Consider the following 20806-nt stretch of genomic DNA (forward strand, 5'->3'; position numbering starts at 1 on the left):
TTGATGCCAAGTTGTCACTAGAGTAACACTTTGCAATCCTATACATTTCATGCCCTTGTTTGAGGTTGTCATGGAGATTTACTTTCATTGTAATCAAATTGATGTTTTCATTGCTATGTACTTACTAAACCAGTAATGGGAAGCGTGACAATTTCCTTGATCAGATTGGAAAGTAATTGTGTGTGTAGGGATGGGGGAATATTATACAAGAGAGAGAGAGAGAAGAGAAAAAAAAAACAAGCCCAGAACTAATTGCCGGAGAGTTGGAGCTGATTGGAGTCAGCGTTCCTTACACCTAGAATCTGGGGACGCTCTGATATGCTCCATCTGGGATGACAAGGAGAGGAGGATTCTGCTGGTAAACAAATTAATCTTTGGAAAGGTCACCATTTGTTTTAAGTTTTTATCCAGTGCTTGTCATGTGGAATGGGAGATTGGCTGTCATCTCGCTATGCAGGGGCACACGGTGAGCCTCCGACATTGCTTCACCACCACACACAAATCCCTGGAAACAGCTCAATGCCTGCTTGCAATGCCATGGACGGCTGCGTTACATCTGTCTCTGGACAGGAAGCGAGGGCCACCACTGAATTCCAATAAGATGGGCCCGCGCTTTTCTGCCTGGCCTTATGCCCACGTGCAAAGCATCAGGCAGATTGAGCCAGCTCATATCTTCCTCTCTCAAACCCCCATCCTACCATCCTTCTCTCACTCCTTTCTGCACCACTGATGTCACCCGCTCTGTGAAACAGATGTGGCGTTTGCAAAAGTTCTGCATGCATTCCCCTTACCACACCTGCTGGATACATTTCCGATAAGGTCCAGGGACTAGAAATTCCTCGGGTGCTACAGACAGAAATGAGTCTTTTTGTAATATTTCTGATAAACGAGGTCAACTCATTAATGATGTCTCGCATTGTTTAGTGTTTGGACCGTTTCCAGAGAATGTGTCTACCTCTCCCTGACAGACTGGATGCCCCTTTGCAGCATTATAACAGAATGAAGCAGAATTAATGTATTCACAACATCAGTACATTCATTGGGTTAATTCTTCCTTCTTATAGGTGCCTATTGATAGAATTGCCAGAGGCCCCACTGTCAGTCATCTGTCGGTATTACCAGCCTCTCATCGTATGGATGCCTCTCTACCTCCACCACCGGTGCATGAAAAAGACATGCAGAAAGGTGAGAGGTGTAAATGCAGATATCACAACCACTACACTTGGGGATAATTACCAGCAACTGCCACCTGTTTTCCCTATGGCCAATGACAATATAATATATGTGGGAAATTAGCATCATCAGCTGAGATTAGGACATCATTGCAAATCTTATATGAAGTTCATTAATACTTTCTATTAATGTTTGTTGATTTATGTTGCAATGTCATATCCGAAAAATATTTGCTCTGGTAAGTGACAGCTTGTGTGGAATATATGCAAGCAGCGCCGTAGAGTAGGATACTATTCTTTTATTATCATTCAGGTATTTTTTATAGTAGACTTGACACAATGTGTCATTATATACACTCATTGTCAAAAGAAGTCTCTCCCCTCGAAGGAGTTGTCATAATCGAATGCGACTTTCTCTGCGCGATTGTAACGTTGATATCAGTAAGTGATTACAATATCAGAGCAAAAGGGTAATTTCTTGCAGAAGACTGACCACTTGAAGGGAGACTCTAGTACCCTGTTGTACCACCTCTAGCTTGGATGCAAGATGCGATACGGGTGGGCATGGAGGCTCTAGTACCCTGTTGGGCCGCCTCTAGCTTGGATGCAAGATGTGATATGGGTGGGAATGGAGGCTCTAGTACCCTGTTGTACCCGCCTCTAACTTGTTCGTAAGAAGTGATACAGGCAGGCATGGAGGCATAGAGGTTCTGTATGATATCCTGCAGCATACCGGTCCACATTTGCTATAACTGAGCCTCTAGATCGTGCAAATTTGTAGGCTGTCGAACTTGGCGGGCCAGATGGTCCCGTACATGTTCTATTGGCAATAAATCTTGCGACCGGGTAGGCCATGCTGCAAGATGTCTTAAACAGATCACTGAACTGTCACTGTCCCTCGTAACACTACTAGGGGTGACCGACTGTCATATGCGATGGCCCCCCCAGGCCATCACACCAGCAGTGGGGGCAGTGTGCCGCTCGACAGTAAAGGCAAGACTTAAGGCGCTCACCCCTAGGTCTCCAGACATGAACACTTCCGTTGTTAGTACCCAAAATAAACCTGGATTAATCGCTGAAGACAACCCAACTCCACTCTATAGCAGTCTAGTTTCCTCATTCACGACACCACTGTAAATGAAGGCGATGGTGAGTGGGTGTCAAAGGCTGTACATTTAATGGGCTAAATACAGCCATTGTTAGTGCCCAAATTAAACTTGAATTCATCGCTGAACACAATCCGGTTCCAAGTTGCTCATGCTTGTTGAATAAGTAGATGATCCTCTCTTCTGGTGGTCTGCTGAAGGCATCCTGAGCCCGGTCACTTGTGTACCCTCATGCATCCACTAGTCCCAACACCTCTTAACAATCTGGTCAGAATGGTCTAGGTGGTAGGCAATTCATCAATTCAAACATCCAGCCTCTAACATTCCAATAATGCGCCCCTCTCAAACCCTGGTAACGGAGTGAAATCTCTTCTCTGTGTCTAGAGGCGTCTAGTGGTCAACAAGCTCTACACAAGTGGAAGAAGAGGTCACCACACACAAGTAGTCTCTGAGAGCCTTTTTTTCTTGGCCAAGGGGGAAACCACTTTTAGGGCCTCAGATGGCAAGACCGTTCATCTAATCACGCCACAACTCTAATAATTTGCATATCTGCCTGAGATGTAACTGCATGCCGAGTTTTGCAGCAAAATGGCGACTCCTTCTAGGTGCTCTTGATTATTTTTTTTTTACAATAAGTTGTATTCTATTTCCTTCTGGTTTAGTGGCTTATATATAAAACATCAGATAGCTCACTGAGATTAGTTGACAAATAGCAGACACGCTACAGATTAGACTAGGAAATTGCCCACCTAGTAGTCTACTTATGTAATAATATTGGAATTACAGCATTTATTCACAGGATTATTCAATAACATTTCTGGCTGTGGGGAGCTGTTAAAATCTACCTTTTGTTTCAGGTGACTTTTAACAATCAGCCAACTTGTATGTGTATATGAAGAATATATCACCAGTTTCCCCTAATGCAGGCTTCATCTCTAATTTTTAGTTTTCCCTGAGCTGGTGGGTGTAGACAAGCTGTTATTATGTCTCATTTCAGCAATTGATCCCCTAATCAGAGAATAAGGAATAACTTGCTGATCAGTAGGAGAATCTCACACTCGGCCCCCCACTGATCCTAAGATTTAATTTTGGTGAGTCCCAAAATATTAGCAGCGGTGGCCATATAAGTGTGCCTCCACTCCATTCAATTCAGTAGACTGCCAGAGATTGCCAATTCCTTGAACTTGACTTTCTCTGGCGGTCCCATTGAAGTGAATGGGACAAGCCTGCATTACTTAGAACAGCCAGTATCAATAATACAGCATTCTACAGTAAGTGAAAGATGGTGCTCAGTAAACATTCAAAAGGCCACAGCACTCATGTGAGTATCGTGGTCCTTTCAATCAACTGATTGGTGGAGATCCTGAGCGGTAGACCCCCCACCAATCAGATATTGGCGGTCTTTGCTGAAGATAGGTCATGAATTTCACAAGGTTGGATAGTGCTTTTAATTTTGTACCTATGTCACCTTAGAGCTTCTCATTGGTTGGATTTTAATTGACCACTTTTATATGACCTTTTTGCAGTTATAAAAACTTTGAGGGGAATTTAAAAACAATTACGCACCACAATTCTGGTATACAAAAGGTTGCAAGTTTTTGCCCAAGTGGTACTTGCATAATAATTTGCAACTTTCTGCCCTTATTTCACTGTCCACACAACTTTCTTGAAGAAGTGGATGGGGCTTGGTGAAAGCGGGCCAGATAAATTTACTATAATAACAATCAATTTGAAAATCTTGCCAATTTGTGGTAAAACCACGTTGGCACAGTTTTCAGCCACACCTCTGCCATGCCGCTGTGGCTGCTACATGTGAACTTGCCCTTGTGCTACATTACAGTAGTTCAACTAAAACTACACACAACATTTTTTCCAGTGTTTAAAACACTTGTAAATACAAAAAAAAACATGAATTGTGTTTTAGGTGTTTTTTTTTATTATGTCATTCAAACATGCTTTTTTAGAACATTTTTCAAGTCCCATAGAGAAACCTATGGGAAAGAAAAGCATGTTATATATTTTCCAATCTACTCACTAAATAATATTACTCCTTCTTTAGGAATCCTGAGTCTCATACATAGAAGCCTTATTCCTCCAGCTGCTCGTCTTACCCTGATTCCTCCTGCTATAAAGCAAGAGCCTCTGCCCCTGCATAGTGCCCTTGCAAGAAGAACAGCCACACTTACACAAGGCAAAGGTAAACTGTGGGACAATTGAAAGACAACCCAACATCAACTTACCTCCTCTAAATATAATAATAATTATTATTTGTATAGCACCAACTTATTCCGCAGCGCTGCGTAGTATGTTGTATTAGAAGGTCCTATAAACTTTACTAGAGGTTAGCACTTTTTGCTTAAAGGGTTTGTCCCGCAAAATGTAGTTATCTCCTATTGACAAGATAAGGGGTAACTAATCCCCTTAAATGGCGGAAATTGGCTTGTACCTCATTGTTGTTTTTTTTTTTTGCCTTCCTCTGGATCAACATTGGAGGTTAATAGGCTGAACTGGATGGACATATGTCTTTTTTTCAGCCTTATGTACTATATTACTATGTGATTCAGTTGGGGTCCATCTTTTGGGACCCCCACTTATAATGTGCATGGGGTCCCGAAGGTCCCCAAGTAAATGGAGTAGTGGTCATGCATGTGCACCATTTATTTCAATGGGACTACTGAAAATAGTGGTGTTCAAGTGCTTGGCTATCTCTGGTAGTGCCACTGAAGTGAATGGTGTGGCACTGCACATGCGTGACCACCGCTCCATTTATTCGGGGACCTTCAGGGCTTCTTGTTTTTGGTAGCTTTCCAGTTGTCAAACCCCCACCAATCAGATAATTATATCCATAGGATAAGGGATAATATTAGTTCATGGGACAACCCCTGCAATGCAAATTACATATGCAGTAACAACCTACTTGTGATGTGATTGGTTAAAATGTAGAGAGAGACTCTTACTGTTATTAGTGCTTTGGTAGCATTCATATGCCATGTTCATCACGATCCACTTTGTAGTGGGAAATATTACTTTCAAAGACTACATCAAAGGGGTTGATGTATCCCCGAAGTTTCAGAAAATCCTTTGTGCTTTCTAGAATATAATACATGTAATACATTCACTCATTATTATAAATGATGGGTATATAGGTATACATAAGGTTCTCTTTTTCAGCTGAGCACCCGTTATGTCCTTTTTTTACAACTAACATTTTCAAGCAGAACTCCCCGAGATTTTCATTACAATCCAACAGCAGAATTACATTACTACATTGGAAATTCTTTATATTACCAATTACACACTCAAATACAGTAACAAAGTCCATCTCTAGGGAGAAATTCTCAACATGACCAGTACCCTTATCGACCAGCACAACTGATTATTATTCTTTTGCCATCATACACACTAAGATTATTGCTTAGAATGACCATGTTGTCCTAATTATGGGCTTATCTATTACGTAATTAAGCAAGACCCGACAGTCCCATCACCAAAAGCCTGTATGAGCAAGCAACTACATGTTGTGGCTCAAGCGTGACATGCTGAGTCTGAAGAAGCACATGGGTTGGATTCTCCTGGCTATTAGTTTATCTCATATAATAGCCAGTCACATCAAATAATGTACTGCTCATTTAGGAAGGTTCTATGTGAGCAGCAAGTTGCATGTACTATCCTGAGGGGGTGCTTTTATAGATAATGGGACCCTGGGCAACAAGGTAAGTAGGTTCACCAGTTTTAGACATCCATCCCTTTATGTAATTTATATATATATATATATATATATATATATATATATATATATATATATATATATATATATATATAATGTGTTTACCACCACACAATACCTAAATAATACCTCCATACAGCATCCAAATAATTTACTTCCCTTATTAAAGAAGTAGCCTGATGAGAAAAAATTTAATTGAAATCTGCTAAGCTTTACAAAACAACATAGAAAAAGTCTTAATCACCTAACCGGATTCCCCACAGCTCCAATTCCAACCGTTCCTGGTCCCCCGCTGCACTCTTCTTCCAGCTCCAGCAATGATGTCCCCTTACAGGAACATGTGACTGCTGCAGCCTATTACCCGCTGATCCTGAGTTACAAATATTGTGAGTGGCTTGAGCGGTCACATGTCCTTGTAACGGTAGGCCGTCGCTGGAGCCGGTAGAAGAGTGCAGCTGGGAACTGGATACCTCGTAATGGGAGCTGCAGTAGATTGGATGAGTATGATTTTTTTATACAGCACTGAGCAGGTATCAATTTAAAATTTTGGGCATTTGGTCTTTAAGGCTCCTGTTATAACGAAGGCTTTGAGCATTTGCCCAATTACCCACCCTTTTATACCAGCTCTGACTATCCTGATGGGTACTTATGACTCTAGTCTACAAGTTGATGGCCTCTACTCTCGTTCACATTGATGTGTATTCCACATTTAATTATGCTGTGATTTTTATGCTCTGCACATTTGACCGTCTTACAGCCAGAAATCCTGTCAAGATAGCAAACCTTTCTTTCACAGCTAACCGCATTCATGTCAATGGCAGCAGCTACTTTCATGAGTCTGAGAGTCAGCTATCAGAAAGTGGTCAGGAAACACCTTCAATGCCTCTTAATGTGTCAGCCACAACTTCAAGGACATCTACAAATGGAATGTGGAAGGAGCAGCAGGGCGACATATCCCCAGAGTCACAGGTATTTCTATTCTAAGGCTATAAAGTTTCACTATCCACAAACCATTGAATACAATACGGATGCAGAACAGTTAATATTATCATTAATTTATGCAATACATGTGACATTTAATTTAAAGGGTTATTCCACATTAGACATTTATTGCCTATCCATAGCCCCATAGACGTTGGATGAAGCTGCAGAAACCATGCTTGACCGCCGCTCCATTCAAACTTGTCAGGCGGATGGTTGTGGATCCACCTTGCCACATACTGGTTGACTTTCAGCTAGCACCTAGTGAAGCCCTGGTTTCACTATTGAGCCCTCCAGCGGGATATGTCTTTGCTGTGGGGTTCCCAAGCCATTGCTTACACAGATAGTCCCGGTTGTGTGGCTGCACAGGGCTGATGTACCTGATGGTGTCAATAGGTATGTAATAGGAAGACAGGCGATGGTCAGGACTGGTGTCACAGAAGCAGTAAAAAGTCCAGGCAGAAGGTCAGGGCACGCAGCAAGCAGCAACAAAGTCCAATAAACAGAACTGAGGTTAGGGAGCACAGAAGTCGGAATAGTTGGGAGCCAGACAATAGTCGGCTGGACAGACATCTGTCTGGGATGATTTGGTGAAGCCTGCACTGAGCAGGGGATTGGACCCGATGACCCTGGAGATCCCTTCCGACTCTACTATTCTATGATTCAGAGCAGGGATCATAAACAAAATACACACTAACAGGGACTTTATCTCAATGGCTGATGGAACCAATTGCTTAGGCATCCACCCTTGGGGGTAGATACCTAATATAGCAGGTTCTGAGAGCAAATTAGAGGGGAACATATTACTGGAGCAAGCATTGCCCTTTAAGTGTGGGTACGGGAGCATGCGCTAGTACAACAGCCAGAAGCAGGGAGGAAGCAAGGATAGTGGTGCCTGACAATGGTTCCAGTGGCAGGCCAGCCAGAAGAGCGGTTGCGGCATGCCATGACAAAACTGCAGTTGTGCAGTCCGGAGAAACAGAGACTCAGGAGCCCTATTCTAGAGATTGGGGATTTGGGATGTGAGTGGGGGATTTTTCTGCCTGGGGAGGTAATTTTCATATGAGGGGAGATAGTACTATGACAGGTGACGGTTTTGTGGGAGGATTTGTGATATGAGGGGATACATGAATCTGTGGGGGTGGATATTATGCTGTGCAGAAGGACCTGGTACTGTGGGGTGGGTGATTGTCTTGTGAGTGGCTTAAATGGAACCTGTCATCACCTTGGAGCCCCATAAACTATGCTATTGGGCTTCAAGGTGAGGGAATGGGGAGTCGGGGGAGCTGTGTTTCATATTCTTCTCATTCCAGAATCGTGTCCCTGCAAAGGTGGTCACACCAGCATCTTGACTTTTTCTGTATACGCACCTCCCATAAAAATGAATGGAAGATGTGCGCACAGAAAGAGTCAAACTGTTGCCGTGTTCCAATTTCATGGGGGCACAGCGCTGGAAAAGAGTGCCTGGTCAGTATATGCAGCTCCCCAGACTGCCTCTTTCATCACCTTTGAACTCAATAACGTAGTTGATGACAGGTTCTCTTTAAAACTTTTGTTGCCCCTTAAAATAAAGCAGTAAGATAATGTGACCTTCACATTAAAAAAGGTTGTGCACCCATGTGATAGCATCTTGGCTTCCATTATATACATAATCTACATTGCAGATGTGAACATACACCTGCCACACACTACCTGTGACATTCTCATTCTAGGGAAGCCTAAATTATAATTGTGACGAGATTGATATATTTTTTTCTCTGTCCTCTATACATTGGCTTATAACACTGTTACCTTTTAACAGGATGCATGGGCTTTAGTTCCAGTTACTCCAGACACTGGTCATTGCTTCACCATCCATAATGGTTTAATTGACCCTAATGCTGTAGACTTTCTGGCCTTTAAACAACATTACTGCCTCTGCTGGGGTACTTTTATGACCTTTTTGGAAAGTTTGCAGAAGTTGCTACAGGACTTTGCCATACCTACTGCAGTGGTAAATGGAGACAAGATGAAAGCAACTATCCTGGATCTAGAGCTGAGTAGGACACCTTCAGTATCCCAGCTTCTGTCTGTCTTAGATAACAGATCTTGGGTCCAGAAACTCCTGAACCTTCCTGGACAGCGTTATAGGGGAAGAGATGGAAAAGGGGCCGCAGCACGGAAGATCCAGGCCACATGGCGAGGCTACAGAGAGAGAGGGGCATATCTAGCCTATCAACGAAAAAAGTGGGCTGCTGGCGTTATTGCAATTATTTGGCTCCTGCATGTACAAAAATCCCGTGTAAAGAAAATGTTACAAGAGTCCAGGGAGCGTCAATTACAGAACTTCCGGTCCCGAGGGAAGGTGAGCAAATAGTAGATTTTTGCTTTCGTTCTATTATTCTGCATATACTGTCTCTAAAGGAAATATAATTAGATTTAAAGGGTTATTCCCTGCATTTACTACTGATGACCTATCCAGTAGTTGATCGGCGGGGATTCGCCCATTTGGGATCCCTGCTGACTTGCTGATTCTCTAGTCCGCTGTCAATGCAGCAGGGCCGGACACCTTCATCGATGGTTATGACTGGAAGTGTAATAGACAGCTTTAATCCCGTTGAAATCAATAAGAGTGATGCCTTCTATTATACGTCCAGCTCCTCATTGTGATCCTCTGATTGGCTGCAGTGGTCAGTTAGTAGCCGTTCCAAAACAAAGGCTAGGATGACCATGGGGCTGCAGCACTAGATCACCATAGGTGAGTATGGGTAAGTATCGCTAGTTCTATTGTTTTAATAGATTTGGATCAAATTTTAAGAAATCATATCGAACCTGGACAACCCCTTTAAATGAAATGGCTCTATCTCTTTAAAGGGGTTGTACCAGAATTTCACGTTATCTCCAATCCACAAATAGGGAGTAACTTGCTGATTGGTGGGGGATTCACCGCTGAGACCCCCACCTATCTGGGGACTCCTGTGTCCCGCTCTCCTGTGGCTGCAGAGGTCACTTCTTTCCCCGCAGTGACGTCTCTCTGAATGGAGCACAGCTCACTACACCTGACGGAAAGGAGATCCCATAACGTAGCCTTAATGAGGACATGTAACAATTTTGCTAGATTTGCAATTTCCTGGCTATATAACCAATGTTAATCAGATTGCTTTAAATATTGAAATTTTCACTGGTTCTTATGGCTGCACAGAAGAATACTTCATTCCCTCTGTATCCTCTAAAGTGCAGCATGTGCTTAATTATCCACTCCCACATTATCGAGGCAATTAATAAATACACAAATATGAGAATAAATTAATGTGACAAAACATGTCTAAAACGAGCATAAATTGGCACACCATTCTGGAGCGCAAGTGTGCCCTAAAGCAACATAATCATAAATTGACATTTAATGTACATTTCAGTCCCTCTCCTTGGATTTCTTCCAGGTTTTAATCATGTGGCCGATCTCTTTTTTTTTTCACAGTTTCCCGCAGAATGTTATTCTTGATTTTTTTAAATTTGGGGTCTTTAAAGTCATCGTTGTTTTTGGCTGCCCTTTCTTGTCTGACAACACTTCAAGAAGTAGGGGAGGCAGAAAAACTGTCAATAAAATGTCTTCAAGGATCCAGCAGGCTCTTTGAAGGAACCAGGAAAGTTGTTTTTCAGTCTGTGTAGTGTCCTATTAAAAAACAGCATACAGCCCTGTAGCCACTGTGGCAACATACACATCAGGCACACGTAAAAACTCACGAATTGCTCTGTTCTGATGTCCATTCAAGACTTGCTCATTCAGGTGAAGACAACCCCATTACTCTATGGTCTGATAAGGTATATAGTCATCATAAAGGAGGGTCATGCTATCAGAACTTCCCCTATGAATTAAGACAGTGAGCCACTAATAAACGGGCTGCTCTCGCTCTTGCAGACTTGACCCATCTGTGTTTGGCCTTGCTGTTTCCACACATGATCATCAGGGGTTTCCTGAAGCTGGACCCAGGCTGGTTTCCATCTTAAAAGTTGTCTTGATTAGACAACCTCTAGCATTGCCCACTTTCAAACGTTGAATCTTGAGCCCGGGTTGCGAGTTTTATACTTACCTTCTCTGCCATTCCCCTGCTATGCGCTGTCAATGCTGCCATTGCCTTGTGGGTCATAAAACAGTGCACATAGGAAGAGAGGACTAGTTTTCTCATTCTGTGCACACACAAATGTAGTCTTCCATACAGTGGGAGAACAGCTTGGAAGGTAAGTAGAATACTCATATTCCTGGCTTCGGCATTTCAGTTCCTATGACCCCAACTATTGATGGCCTACCCTCAGTACAGGTCAGCAATACAAGATTGACTGGGGTTCTGTTGCCAGGGATCCCCACAAATCAGCTGTTTTCTGGGCCAGTGTGCTCTTGCACTCAGCTGATTGTTGCAGGAAGCAGACAGCTCCGTTCCCGCTGTGGTTGCCCATCTTGTTACTGCAGGCCAAGTTCCCATTGAAATGAATGGTTCCGATTCGGAGCTGTCCGCTTCCTGCAGAAATCATCTCATTCCATGAGCTTACGGGCCCAGAAAACAGATGATCAGCAGGAGGATCTGGCAACAGCCCCCACCAATCTACCATTGGTGATCATCGATAGTTTACAATTGGACAGCCCTTTTAAGAGCCAGTTCACTTGTTTCAGCTTTGATGAAGATTTCTGCAATAATATGCTCACCATCCTTCTTCGGAGTAGGGTTATTATAGCTCACATGCATTGGAAAAACTCTGCCACAAACAAAAACCATCTGCTAGAGGAATGAGCATGTTCATTCTTCTCATGAATTCTGTTCAGAAAAGCTGCAGATTAGCCCATTGAATGGTGGTGATCCTCATGTGCATTTCCCAACATATCCGAGGAAGAAATTGGAGTGTCTAGGTCAGATTTTCACCATGGATTGTCTTGCAAATACACGTTAAATTAGCCATAGGCAGTCCGTGACGTGTGAACATACCCCCAAAGGAGAAATACCTTCAATTTACACTAAAAATGTAAACTTTTTTTGCATTATAATAATCTCTAGTGAGTTATCAATACTTAAAGGGGAATTATGGGCATTTACTGCTCATGACCGATCCTCAGGAAGGTACATCAATTGTTGATTGGCCGGGGTCTGCCACTCCAGATCCCCACGGATCGTCTGATCCTCTGGCCAGCTGTCAGTGCAGCAAGACCGAAAGTCCATATCAGTGGTCAAAGTGTAATAGAAAGTGAAATCAATGGGTGCAGTGCCTTCTATTACAGAACACGGATGAGCCAGGAGTATAATAGAAGGCATTGCTCCCACTGATTTCATTGCCCTGATGTCTAATGTGGATGTCTAACCCCGCTAACAGTGGGCCGCAGGATCAGTTGATCGCCGGGTATCCTGATGTTAGGTCATCAATAGTAAATGCCTGGAATACCCCTTTAACAGTCCCAAAGCCTATAGATGCTGCGGCGATCTCATGACAACACATCCTGCATGGGCTTTCACCTTCGTCAGTCTTACTTTAGCGCTATCGATTGCATCCAAATCCCCATTATGTGGGGATTCCATTATTGTGCACAGATCTAGTTCCATATACCTGCACTATTCCAGCCACTTAGGAAGTGAGCATGTGAATAGCGACTTGGAAAATCGCTTCTCTTTAGCCGAAAGGATAGATTTATAATGTTGTGATTGCAAGGGGGCAGGTGTGATTTGTAGGGTCACCATCATCCAGATGTTGGAAACTAATGGCGCAGAGACAGTCTAATATCTTGTACGAAGAACAGATTGTACGGCCTATGTACATTTCAATATGGAACCTCTCCTCACTTACGGGGGGATTAAACACCTCTCTGCTGTCATTGCTCTGTCAAGAAGTATTTAACACGGCCTTTTAATTAGTGCGCACCATTTCATTTATATTTACTTTACCTCCCACCTACCCCCCCACCCCACCCCACACTTTCCGTGTTAATTCATATTCTTTTAATTAAAGCGAATACGGCCTTAATCTCCCCTCACCAGCCGCATCATGCAGCCTCCTAATTAAATTAATTGGGGAGGGGGAGGGGGGTGTGGAGATGTTTTTAAAGCATATAATTAAATCAATTAATATAATTTAAGCTTGGATTAACCGTACGGCAGGATGAAGGAAGGAAGCTTAAGACCCCCCTCGCCCTCTCCGATAAGTGTGTTCCAGACTGCCTCTCTCACTCATTGCTCTTCCCTTGATTTTTTAGCATCTGGCATCCAACTGGAATCACATCAGGACGTGCAGGAGGAGCATTATCCATATCCCATCATTAGGTAAAGAGCTCTTAGCCTCCAGATCTATCAACCACCTCTATTACCCAGCACATTACGCTTCCCTGATTGAGTTCAGCGCGGGGACCTTCTCTTATTCAGATGGGTCTCTGCAGGAAAATGTTCTCGACATGATGAGAGTGATATTACCAGGCCCGCACTAGAAGCGGCGTTTAATTCGGGGAGTTAAACAAATAAACTCATTATGGGATGTGGGGGATAAGGAGGGAGATGAGCAGCCGAGGGGCCATTTCCTATAATTTGCTTTTCATCTGTGTGAAATGAGTTAAGAAACTTCTGTGTGTGTGTATGTGTGTAATGAACAGAGCCGTGTGACTACATGTGTTGTGTACGTCCTTCCCGGTGCGGCTTTACGTATGTATTGTGTGCGGAAAGCAGATTAATTGGCGCTTAGTAACTTTCAGCTCTTTTTTTTTTTATTTTTGTCAGTTTATATAAAGTGCGTAATTTACGTCTGTTCGTGGGAAAACTGGGTGGTATATAGGTATACAGCTTGTGTTTGTGTTACTGTCTGCGCTTCTCAGATATTCCAAACATTTCACCTAATGTGGCCCCCTCGGGTCAGGTACCCCATCCGCACGTTCACGCTGTCGCTTTGGGATATTGCTTGTACACTGTTTTTAATCAAATGTGCAGTCAAAATGATAAGCTACATTGTCGGAAATTATTTAGTTCTAATTACCAGCAGATGGGCTGCTTTATCTGCACCTAGGGCGCGCAAGCAAAAGGAAATGCTGTGTGAACAAGAATAATTAAGAAGTTGAATAGTGTTTTTTGCGCTTAAATAATCTGCAGTTTCATGTTAATTAGCACTAATGTAATTATTTAATTACATTTATGAATTAGAGGAACTTAAAAGAGGTTTCCGTGCAAAGTGCAGGCAAATAGGTGTGCAGGGGTCCCTGGGGAAAGCTTCCCCCCCACTGCTCGGCGAGAGGGAGGGCTGAATATATGTATAGGAATGCAGACTGCACACCGGATCACTATCTGGGTTACTGGTCTAGGTTTTAGCACGTCATGAAGGCGGTTAGCAGCTTAAAACACAAAGCGGCCATTGACAAGATGATCATTGAGATAATTTGACCTTAATTAAACATTCTGACCAATAAGGCATTCTGGCCCAGTGAAGCTTTGTTCACTCAGTTTAAGAGTTAGCACAGAGTGTTAAGGCAGCAGAAATGCAGTCCTAAGCTCTGGTTCTCAACCTGAAGGTTGCAAGTTCAATCCCCGCTTGGTTCAGGTAGCCGGCTCAAGGTTGACTCAGCCTTCCATCCTTCCGAGGTCGGTAAAATGAGAACCCTGCTTGGTGGGGGTAATAAATAAAAATTACCTGAAAGCGCTGTGGAGTAAGTGGGCGCTATACAAATAACAAGATGTATTTATTTTATTTTGATACGCTTAAAGGGGTTTTCCAATATTGATGACCTCTCCTAAGGAGTGGTCATCAATAGCCAATCAATGGGGGTCTGCCAACTGCTGATCAGCTATTTAAAAAGACCGTGGTGCTCAGGTGAGTGATGCGGCCTCTTCTCAACTAATGGTCGTTCGTCACGTGGTCTGAAAGCAGCTCATTCCCTTTCAAGTGAATGGGATTGAGCTGCTATACCAGGCACCACCACTGTGAAATGTACAGTGCTGTGCTTGGTATGCAGTGAAGAAGCCACAGTGCTCACCCGAGCTGATAGGTGGGGGCCTAAGTGGCAGACTCCTAACAATCACTATTTATGACCTATAGGATAGGTCATTATTATTGGAGTGCCGGAAGACCCCTTTAAACAAATTTGTTTGCTAATCATCATATAATTTAAAAGAGTACTGAGCAGGGCTGTATCTGTCCTAGATACTGGTGGTCCAGAACCTACAGCGGCTGACTGCAGAAGGCGGCCACGGTGTCGCTGTCAGTAGACATGGAAATTTTAGATTTTTTTAACCCTCTCCCCTGCCTCCGGCTGGACATGATGGCAGTGTTTAAGGGGAAGAGAAAGAACAATCTGCTTTATTTTCCTTACAAAGCACCATTCTTCTCCATAGGTTGTATCTAGTATTGCAGCCCATATGCTTTCAAGTGAATGGGACTGAATTGCAACAAATGACAATATTACCTATCACAAGTGCCATCTTCCCAGCAAACGCAGGTCACTGTCGGGCACGTGCGCTGTTGGGTGACGCCAACGTCCCTCACACTGCTCGATATTGGGATTGCACTATTGTTAATGATTTATTCTTGTCAATTTCAGGCTATACAGAAAAACAGAGAACTCAAACCCCTGACCTGAATATCCAGCAGAACCTGCAGATGGGGCGACTGTGCGACATAGCAGGTGACTCCGAATCTCTGTGGTCACAATCAGTGGGGAGATTTCCCAAGTCTAGTAAAGAATATAGGAGCAAGGCTGTTATTTATTTGACTTGAAAATGAGAAATGGTGTGTGAAATAGTTTGCTTTGGGCAATTATATGGAGCAATAGGAGTAATTACAGGGCGCAGTTACATAAAGCAATGAGTAGATAGAGCTATAGATTGTGTATAGAGCATCAGAAGGAACCAGAGCGAGAAGCTATTGTAATTGAGCAACAAGAAGAGTTATAGACAGCCATGCATCTATATAATAATACAAGAGATTGGAAGTGCTCGCTATATGAAATACTATCCACTAGTGATAACAATTGATTATTAGCAAGATGAATAGATGAATTGTCAGATAGATATGAGAGAAAGATATAATATAGATAGTCTGCCCTAGAACAAATGGAGGTCTACGAGAGGGGTAGATACTGTAGATAGAATAGATAGACATGAGATAAGATAAACATGAGATATGAAAGAGATAGATGAGAGATATTTAGTTACATGCTAGATAGATAGACAAGAGATGTTAGAGAGATAGATATGAGATGGATATGAAATAGATGGATAGATATGAGATTGATAAATGGATGGATAGATATGAGAGATAGATACATATGTGATACATAGATATGAAATAGATAGGTATGAGATGGATGGATAAATATTAGATAGATATGAAATAGATAGACAGATAGATATGAGAGACAGATAGATAGATATGAGATAGATAGAAAGAAATGAGATAAATAGGGACATACGGGATAGAGAAACAAAGAATAAATCCATGTGAGATGTAAGTGAAAGAAATGAGAGGCATTTAGATAGACAGATAGGAGAGATAGGTAGATTGATATGACTAGATAGACAGATAGACAGACAGACATATAGATAGATAGATAGATAAATAAATAGGAGAGATAGGTAGATTGATATGAGTAGATAGATATGAGATAGATAGATAGATATGAGATAGATAGATAAATATGAGATAGTTAGACAGATAGATATGAGATAGATAGATAGATATGAGATAGATAGATAGATAAGTATGAGATAGATAGATAAATATGAGATACATAGATAGACAGATAGATATGAGATAGATAGATAAATATGAGATAGATAGATAGATAGATAGATAGATAAATATGAGATAGATAGACAGATAGATAGACAGATATGAGATAGATAGATAGATAGATAGATAGATAGATAGATATGAGATAGATAGATAAATATGAGATAGATAGGCAGATAGATAGATATGAGATAGATAGATAGATATGAGATAGATAGATAGATATCAGATAGATAGATAGATAAATATGAGATAGATAGATAGATATGAGATAGATAGACAGATAGATATGAGATAGATAGATAGATAGATATGAGATAGATAGATAGATAGATAGATATGAGATAGACAGACAGAATAAATAGGGAGATATGAAATAGATAGGTAGATAGATAGGCATCGCACATTACCTCTATCACACATAGTTAGACTTCATATAAGAGGATAAATATGAGGAGAGAAAGAATAAATATATATATATATATATATATATATATATATATATAAGCGGGAGATATGAGGAAGGTACTTAGGTAGATTAGTACTCAGGGCTTATTCACATGGGTGTAAGTGCTTTTTGGTCCATGAATATGCAGCTTATTCATGGACCGAAAATTGCCTATTTCCTGCATATTTAGTCCCTTTTGCGGTGCTTTTGCACACATAAATACACTGCTTATTCACTCATGCAGAAAAACACAGAAGGACCCAAGCTTTTGATGCGCTAATACGCAATGAACATGCAGGTTCCCTGCGTATTTGTGCTGGCCCATTCATTTCTATGAATAATACACACCAAAAACAGGACATGCTGCATATTTTTTCACGTGACCAAAAATCAGGTGAAAAATGCGCAGATGTGAATGAACTCATTGAAATCAATGCCAAAATACATGACACAACGTTATCTTCATCGGGTTAGTAGGTAGTATTTCCCCCGGTTTAGCTTGAAGGTTCTCAGGTGAGTCAAATGGCTTAAATAGCAACAGCAAAGGATAACGCCGGCCCCTTAAAAACACTTATTTTCATTCAAAAAATCCCTAAAATTACAAATAGTAGGTACCGTGTAATACCATGTCTATGCTGAGACGCCTTTCAAAGACCCTTCTTTCTTGATCAGAGCTAACAAACTCACATGGTACTTCCCCTTAAAATCAATTACAGAACAATCATTATACATTTAAATCATATGTCGCAATCAACCTGTGTAAATGTGCTCACATGATCTAAATGTATGACGATTGGCCCGTAATTGATTTTAAGGGGAAGCACCGTGTGTGTTTGTTAGCTGTGATCGAGAAAGAAGGGTCTTTTGAAACACGTCTCAGCATAGACATGGTGTTACACGGTACCTACTATTTGTAATTTTAGGGATTTTTTGGAATAAAAGAAGTGTTTTTAAAGAGCCTGCTTTACTGTTTTGTCATTGAAATCGATGGGTTCTGTTCACGGCGAATTATGTGCGTAATACGCTGCGCAATTACCGTATATCCCTGTGAATGAGCCCTAAATGCTCACAAAGTCTGTTGTGATTAAAGTATTCCCCTTTCATCTTGTTACATAAATAGGCTTTAAATCCAAACTGGTAGCAAAATGAGCATTTTATCATTCTCTGAAATTCCATTTACGTTGATGAGATTTGTCAGTGGTCCATTCTAGTGATATTTCATCAAAAAACAGAGCCAATAAAAAGCCATGTTACTAAGTACCAACTTTATAGTGATCAACAATGCCCATTTCATATTTCTACTTGAGTTTATCAATGGTTTCTTTATTTATTTACCTCTCTGTATATTATGCAGTTCTAAATGCTCGCTCATAACCTGAAGGTTGCGGGTTCAATCCCTGCTTGGTTCAGGTAGCTGGCTCAAGATTGACTCAGCCTTCCATCCTTCCGAGGTCGGTAAAATGAGCACCCAGCTTGCTGCGGCGTAAAAGGTGACTGGGGAAGGCAATGGCAACCCCCCCCCCCCACACACACACACACACAAAAACAGTCTACTAAGAAAATGTCACGATGTGACGTCACCCTAGGAGTCAGTCATGACTCGGTGCTTGCACCAGGGGACTTTACCTTTACCTGTACATTAAGAGTAGAATTGATACATTGGTATTTCACTAATATGTAGTATATGCATCCTATGTTGTGTTGACCTGGATCTACTCCAATACATTTTACATTCACACAAGCTGAAAAAGACTCAAGGCGGCCTGTGTAATAAGTAAAACATGAACAATTATATATGGATGAACACAATGATACATGCAAGTAATGGCGCACTGTATACAAAATACACTGATTTACAGGATCCTGTGTTTCCTATGTTTATTGTAAGCTTTTTCTCCTGTAGACCCCAACGTGGATGTCATCTATATATCCCCTTTGAAACTGGACGAGGAGACAGAACAATATTACCGCAAGCTTCTCGGTCTGCGGGCAGCAGTGTTATCCAGGAACCCCCTGGATGCCACCGAGCTGCATGACAGATTCACCATTCTCACCCCTGAGGCTGTGGACAGATTCCCTGTAAGTCCTTATGGCAAATAACCTCAAAGCAAATCAAACATCGGGATCATCAATTTGTATATTTATACTTTACATTAGAAGCAGATACCAAACGACAATGGTAATACAAGTAATAGGCAAGTGGCATGGGCACGCGTATATAGAGGAGTATCTGCCAACACCTCCCTCCCTTCTCCTTACACCGAGATGCTACATGAAATCTGCCCCTTGCAGAACCTCTTTTTGTCTCTTTTTATCTCCAATTGATTTTCCCTCAGTGTTACTGCCTCAATATAAGCCAGGAGGGCGGCATGGGATGAGTTAGCGTTATACAAAAGGCTGGCAGCTTCTTCTCCGAGTGACAGAAGGATAATTCTGCGTGGATCAAATAAATACAGATGTGTAGTAATTAGTTCTATTCCCAGAGAGGCCATTTCTGAGGCACTAAAGATGTGAGCGATTATAGTATCACCTCAACAGCTTTTATCAATTTAAAGAGCTCAACTACAGCAGAGGTCACAACCCAGCCACGGATTAATCATGGAATTTTTTTTGATGGCTTAGCGGAGTAATGAACTAGTTTCTGGCCATAGAAGCATTTAACCTATAAATGATACATCTTTATTATATATATATATCGTTTTCTATGTTTTTACTATGTTCAAAAGACACTCATTTATTTAAAGAAGCAGTAATATAAAGTATAGGTAAAACAAAAATCTTCTTTTTCAATCATATTAAAAAATATATATTTCAGCAGTCTGTGTGTTAACTCATTTCAGGAGTGGTTTACGTGCATTATAGTATGGCATGATCGGATTATTACTTTTTATCTAGTATGTTATATTTATCTAGTCATGATACATTGTATCACTGCACTAAAATATTTGTAGAGCTGAAGCCATGTTATACTGCACAGTAATTCATGATATGTATACGACTAGCTGATATGAGAGACTGGGAGAAAAGCTTACTGGTTGTGGCTGGTGCCCACTAGTGGTGGTGAACAGTTTTGCAGCAGCTGTGACTGATATAATGCTGAATTAGAAATATATTATGATACCCTTTTAAATAAACACATTATATATTTTTTTTTATATATTTTTTTCAATTTGGCAATTTTTTAACCGATGCACCATTACAGTGACTGGGATGATATGAGGTCGCAGACACACAATGTGGCTTTTGGGCAGGTTGTGTTTTTTTTTTTTAATTCTACATTGTGTCATGGACTTGAAGTTAGTTTTCCTCATTGACTTCAATAGGGATAGTTACATCATAAATTTAAAAAATACACGTAAATCCCCTTGAATTGTCCTGGCCCTTGCAATCTATATGTATTAGAGGTCATTCACATTCAAACATCTGTGTATTTTGTCTGTGTGCAGTCTGGGTTTGCAACGGGCTGCAAACGGACTGTGCATGGATCTATTGAGTTTAATGCAGCTTTTTAGACAATTTTCTTTTTTTTTTAACAGACCTGTGGTCCATGCAAAAAAAATTGCAACATGTCCTATTTTTGTCCTTTCACGGACAAGAATACTGTAGGACATGCCATGTCGAATGCTTGTGGAGCTCGGATAGCGTA

General features: G+C 41.5%; 1 protein-coding gene across 3 annotated transcripts in view; it reads left to right on the top strand.

The window, feature by feature from the left end:
• The window catches only part of IQCH (IQ motif containing H), a 118632-nt gene that overhangs the window by 34835 nt on the left and 62991 nt on the right, over positions 1 to 20806 (top strand). For 2 of the 3 annotated variants that reach the window (XM_066592930.1, XM_066592932.1), the window contains 7 exons: positions 1065 to 1185; positions 4338 to 4475; positions 6763 to 6974; positions 8788 to 9330; positions 13201 to 13267; positions 15523 to 15606; positions 19064 to 19239. In XM_066592930.1, the coding sequence (XP_066449027.1) occupies positions 1065 to 1185; positions 4338 to 4475; positions 6763 to 6974; positions 8788 to 9330; positions 13201 to 13267; positions 15523 to 15606; positions 19064 to 19239 (1341 nt within the window). The remainder of the gene's footprint in view (positions 1 to 1064; positions 1186 to 4337; positions 4476 to 6762; positions 6975 to 8787; positions 9331 to 13200; positions 13268 to 15522; positions 15607 to 19063; positions 19240 to 20806) is intronic. The other variant, XM_066592931.1, reaches the window with a different exon arrangement.

This window comes from Eleutherodactylus coqui, chromosome 2 (assembly GCF_035609145.1).
Source record: "Eleutherodactylus coqui strain aEleCoq1 chromosome 2, aEleCoq1.hap1, whole genome shotgun sequence".
In the NCBI taxonomy this organism is placed as follows: Eukaryota; Metazoa; Chordata; class Amphibia; order Anura; family Eleutherodactylidae; genus Eleutherodactylus; species Eleutherodactylus coqui.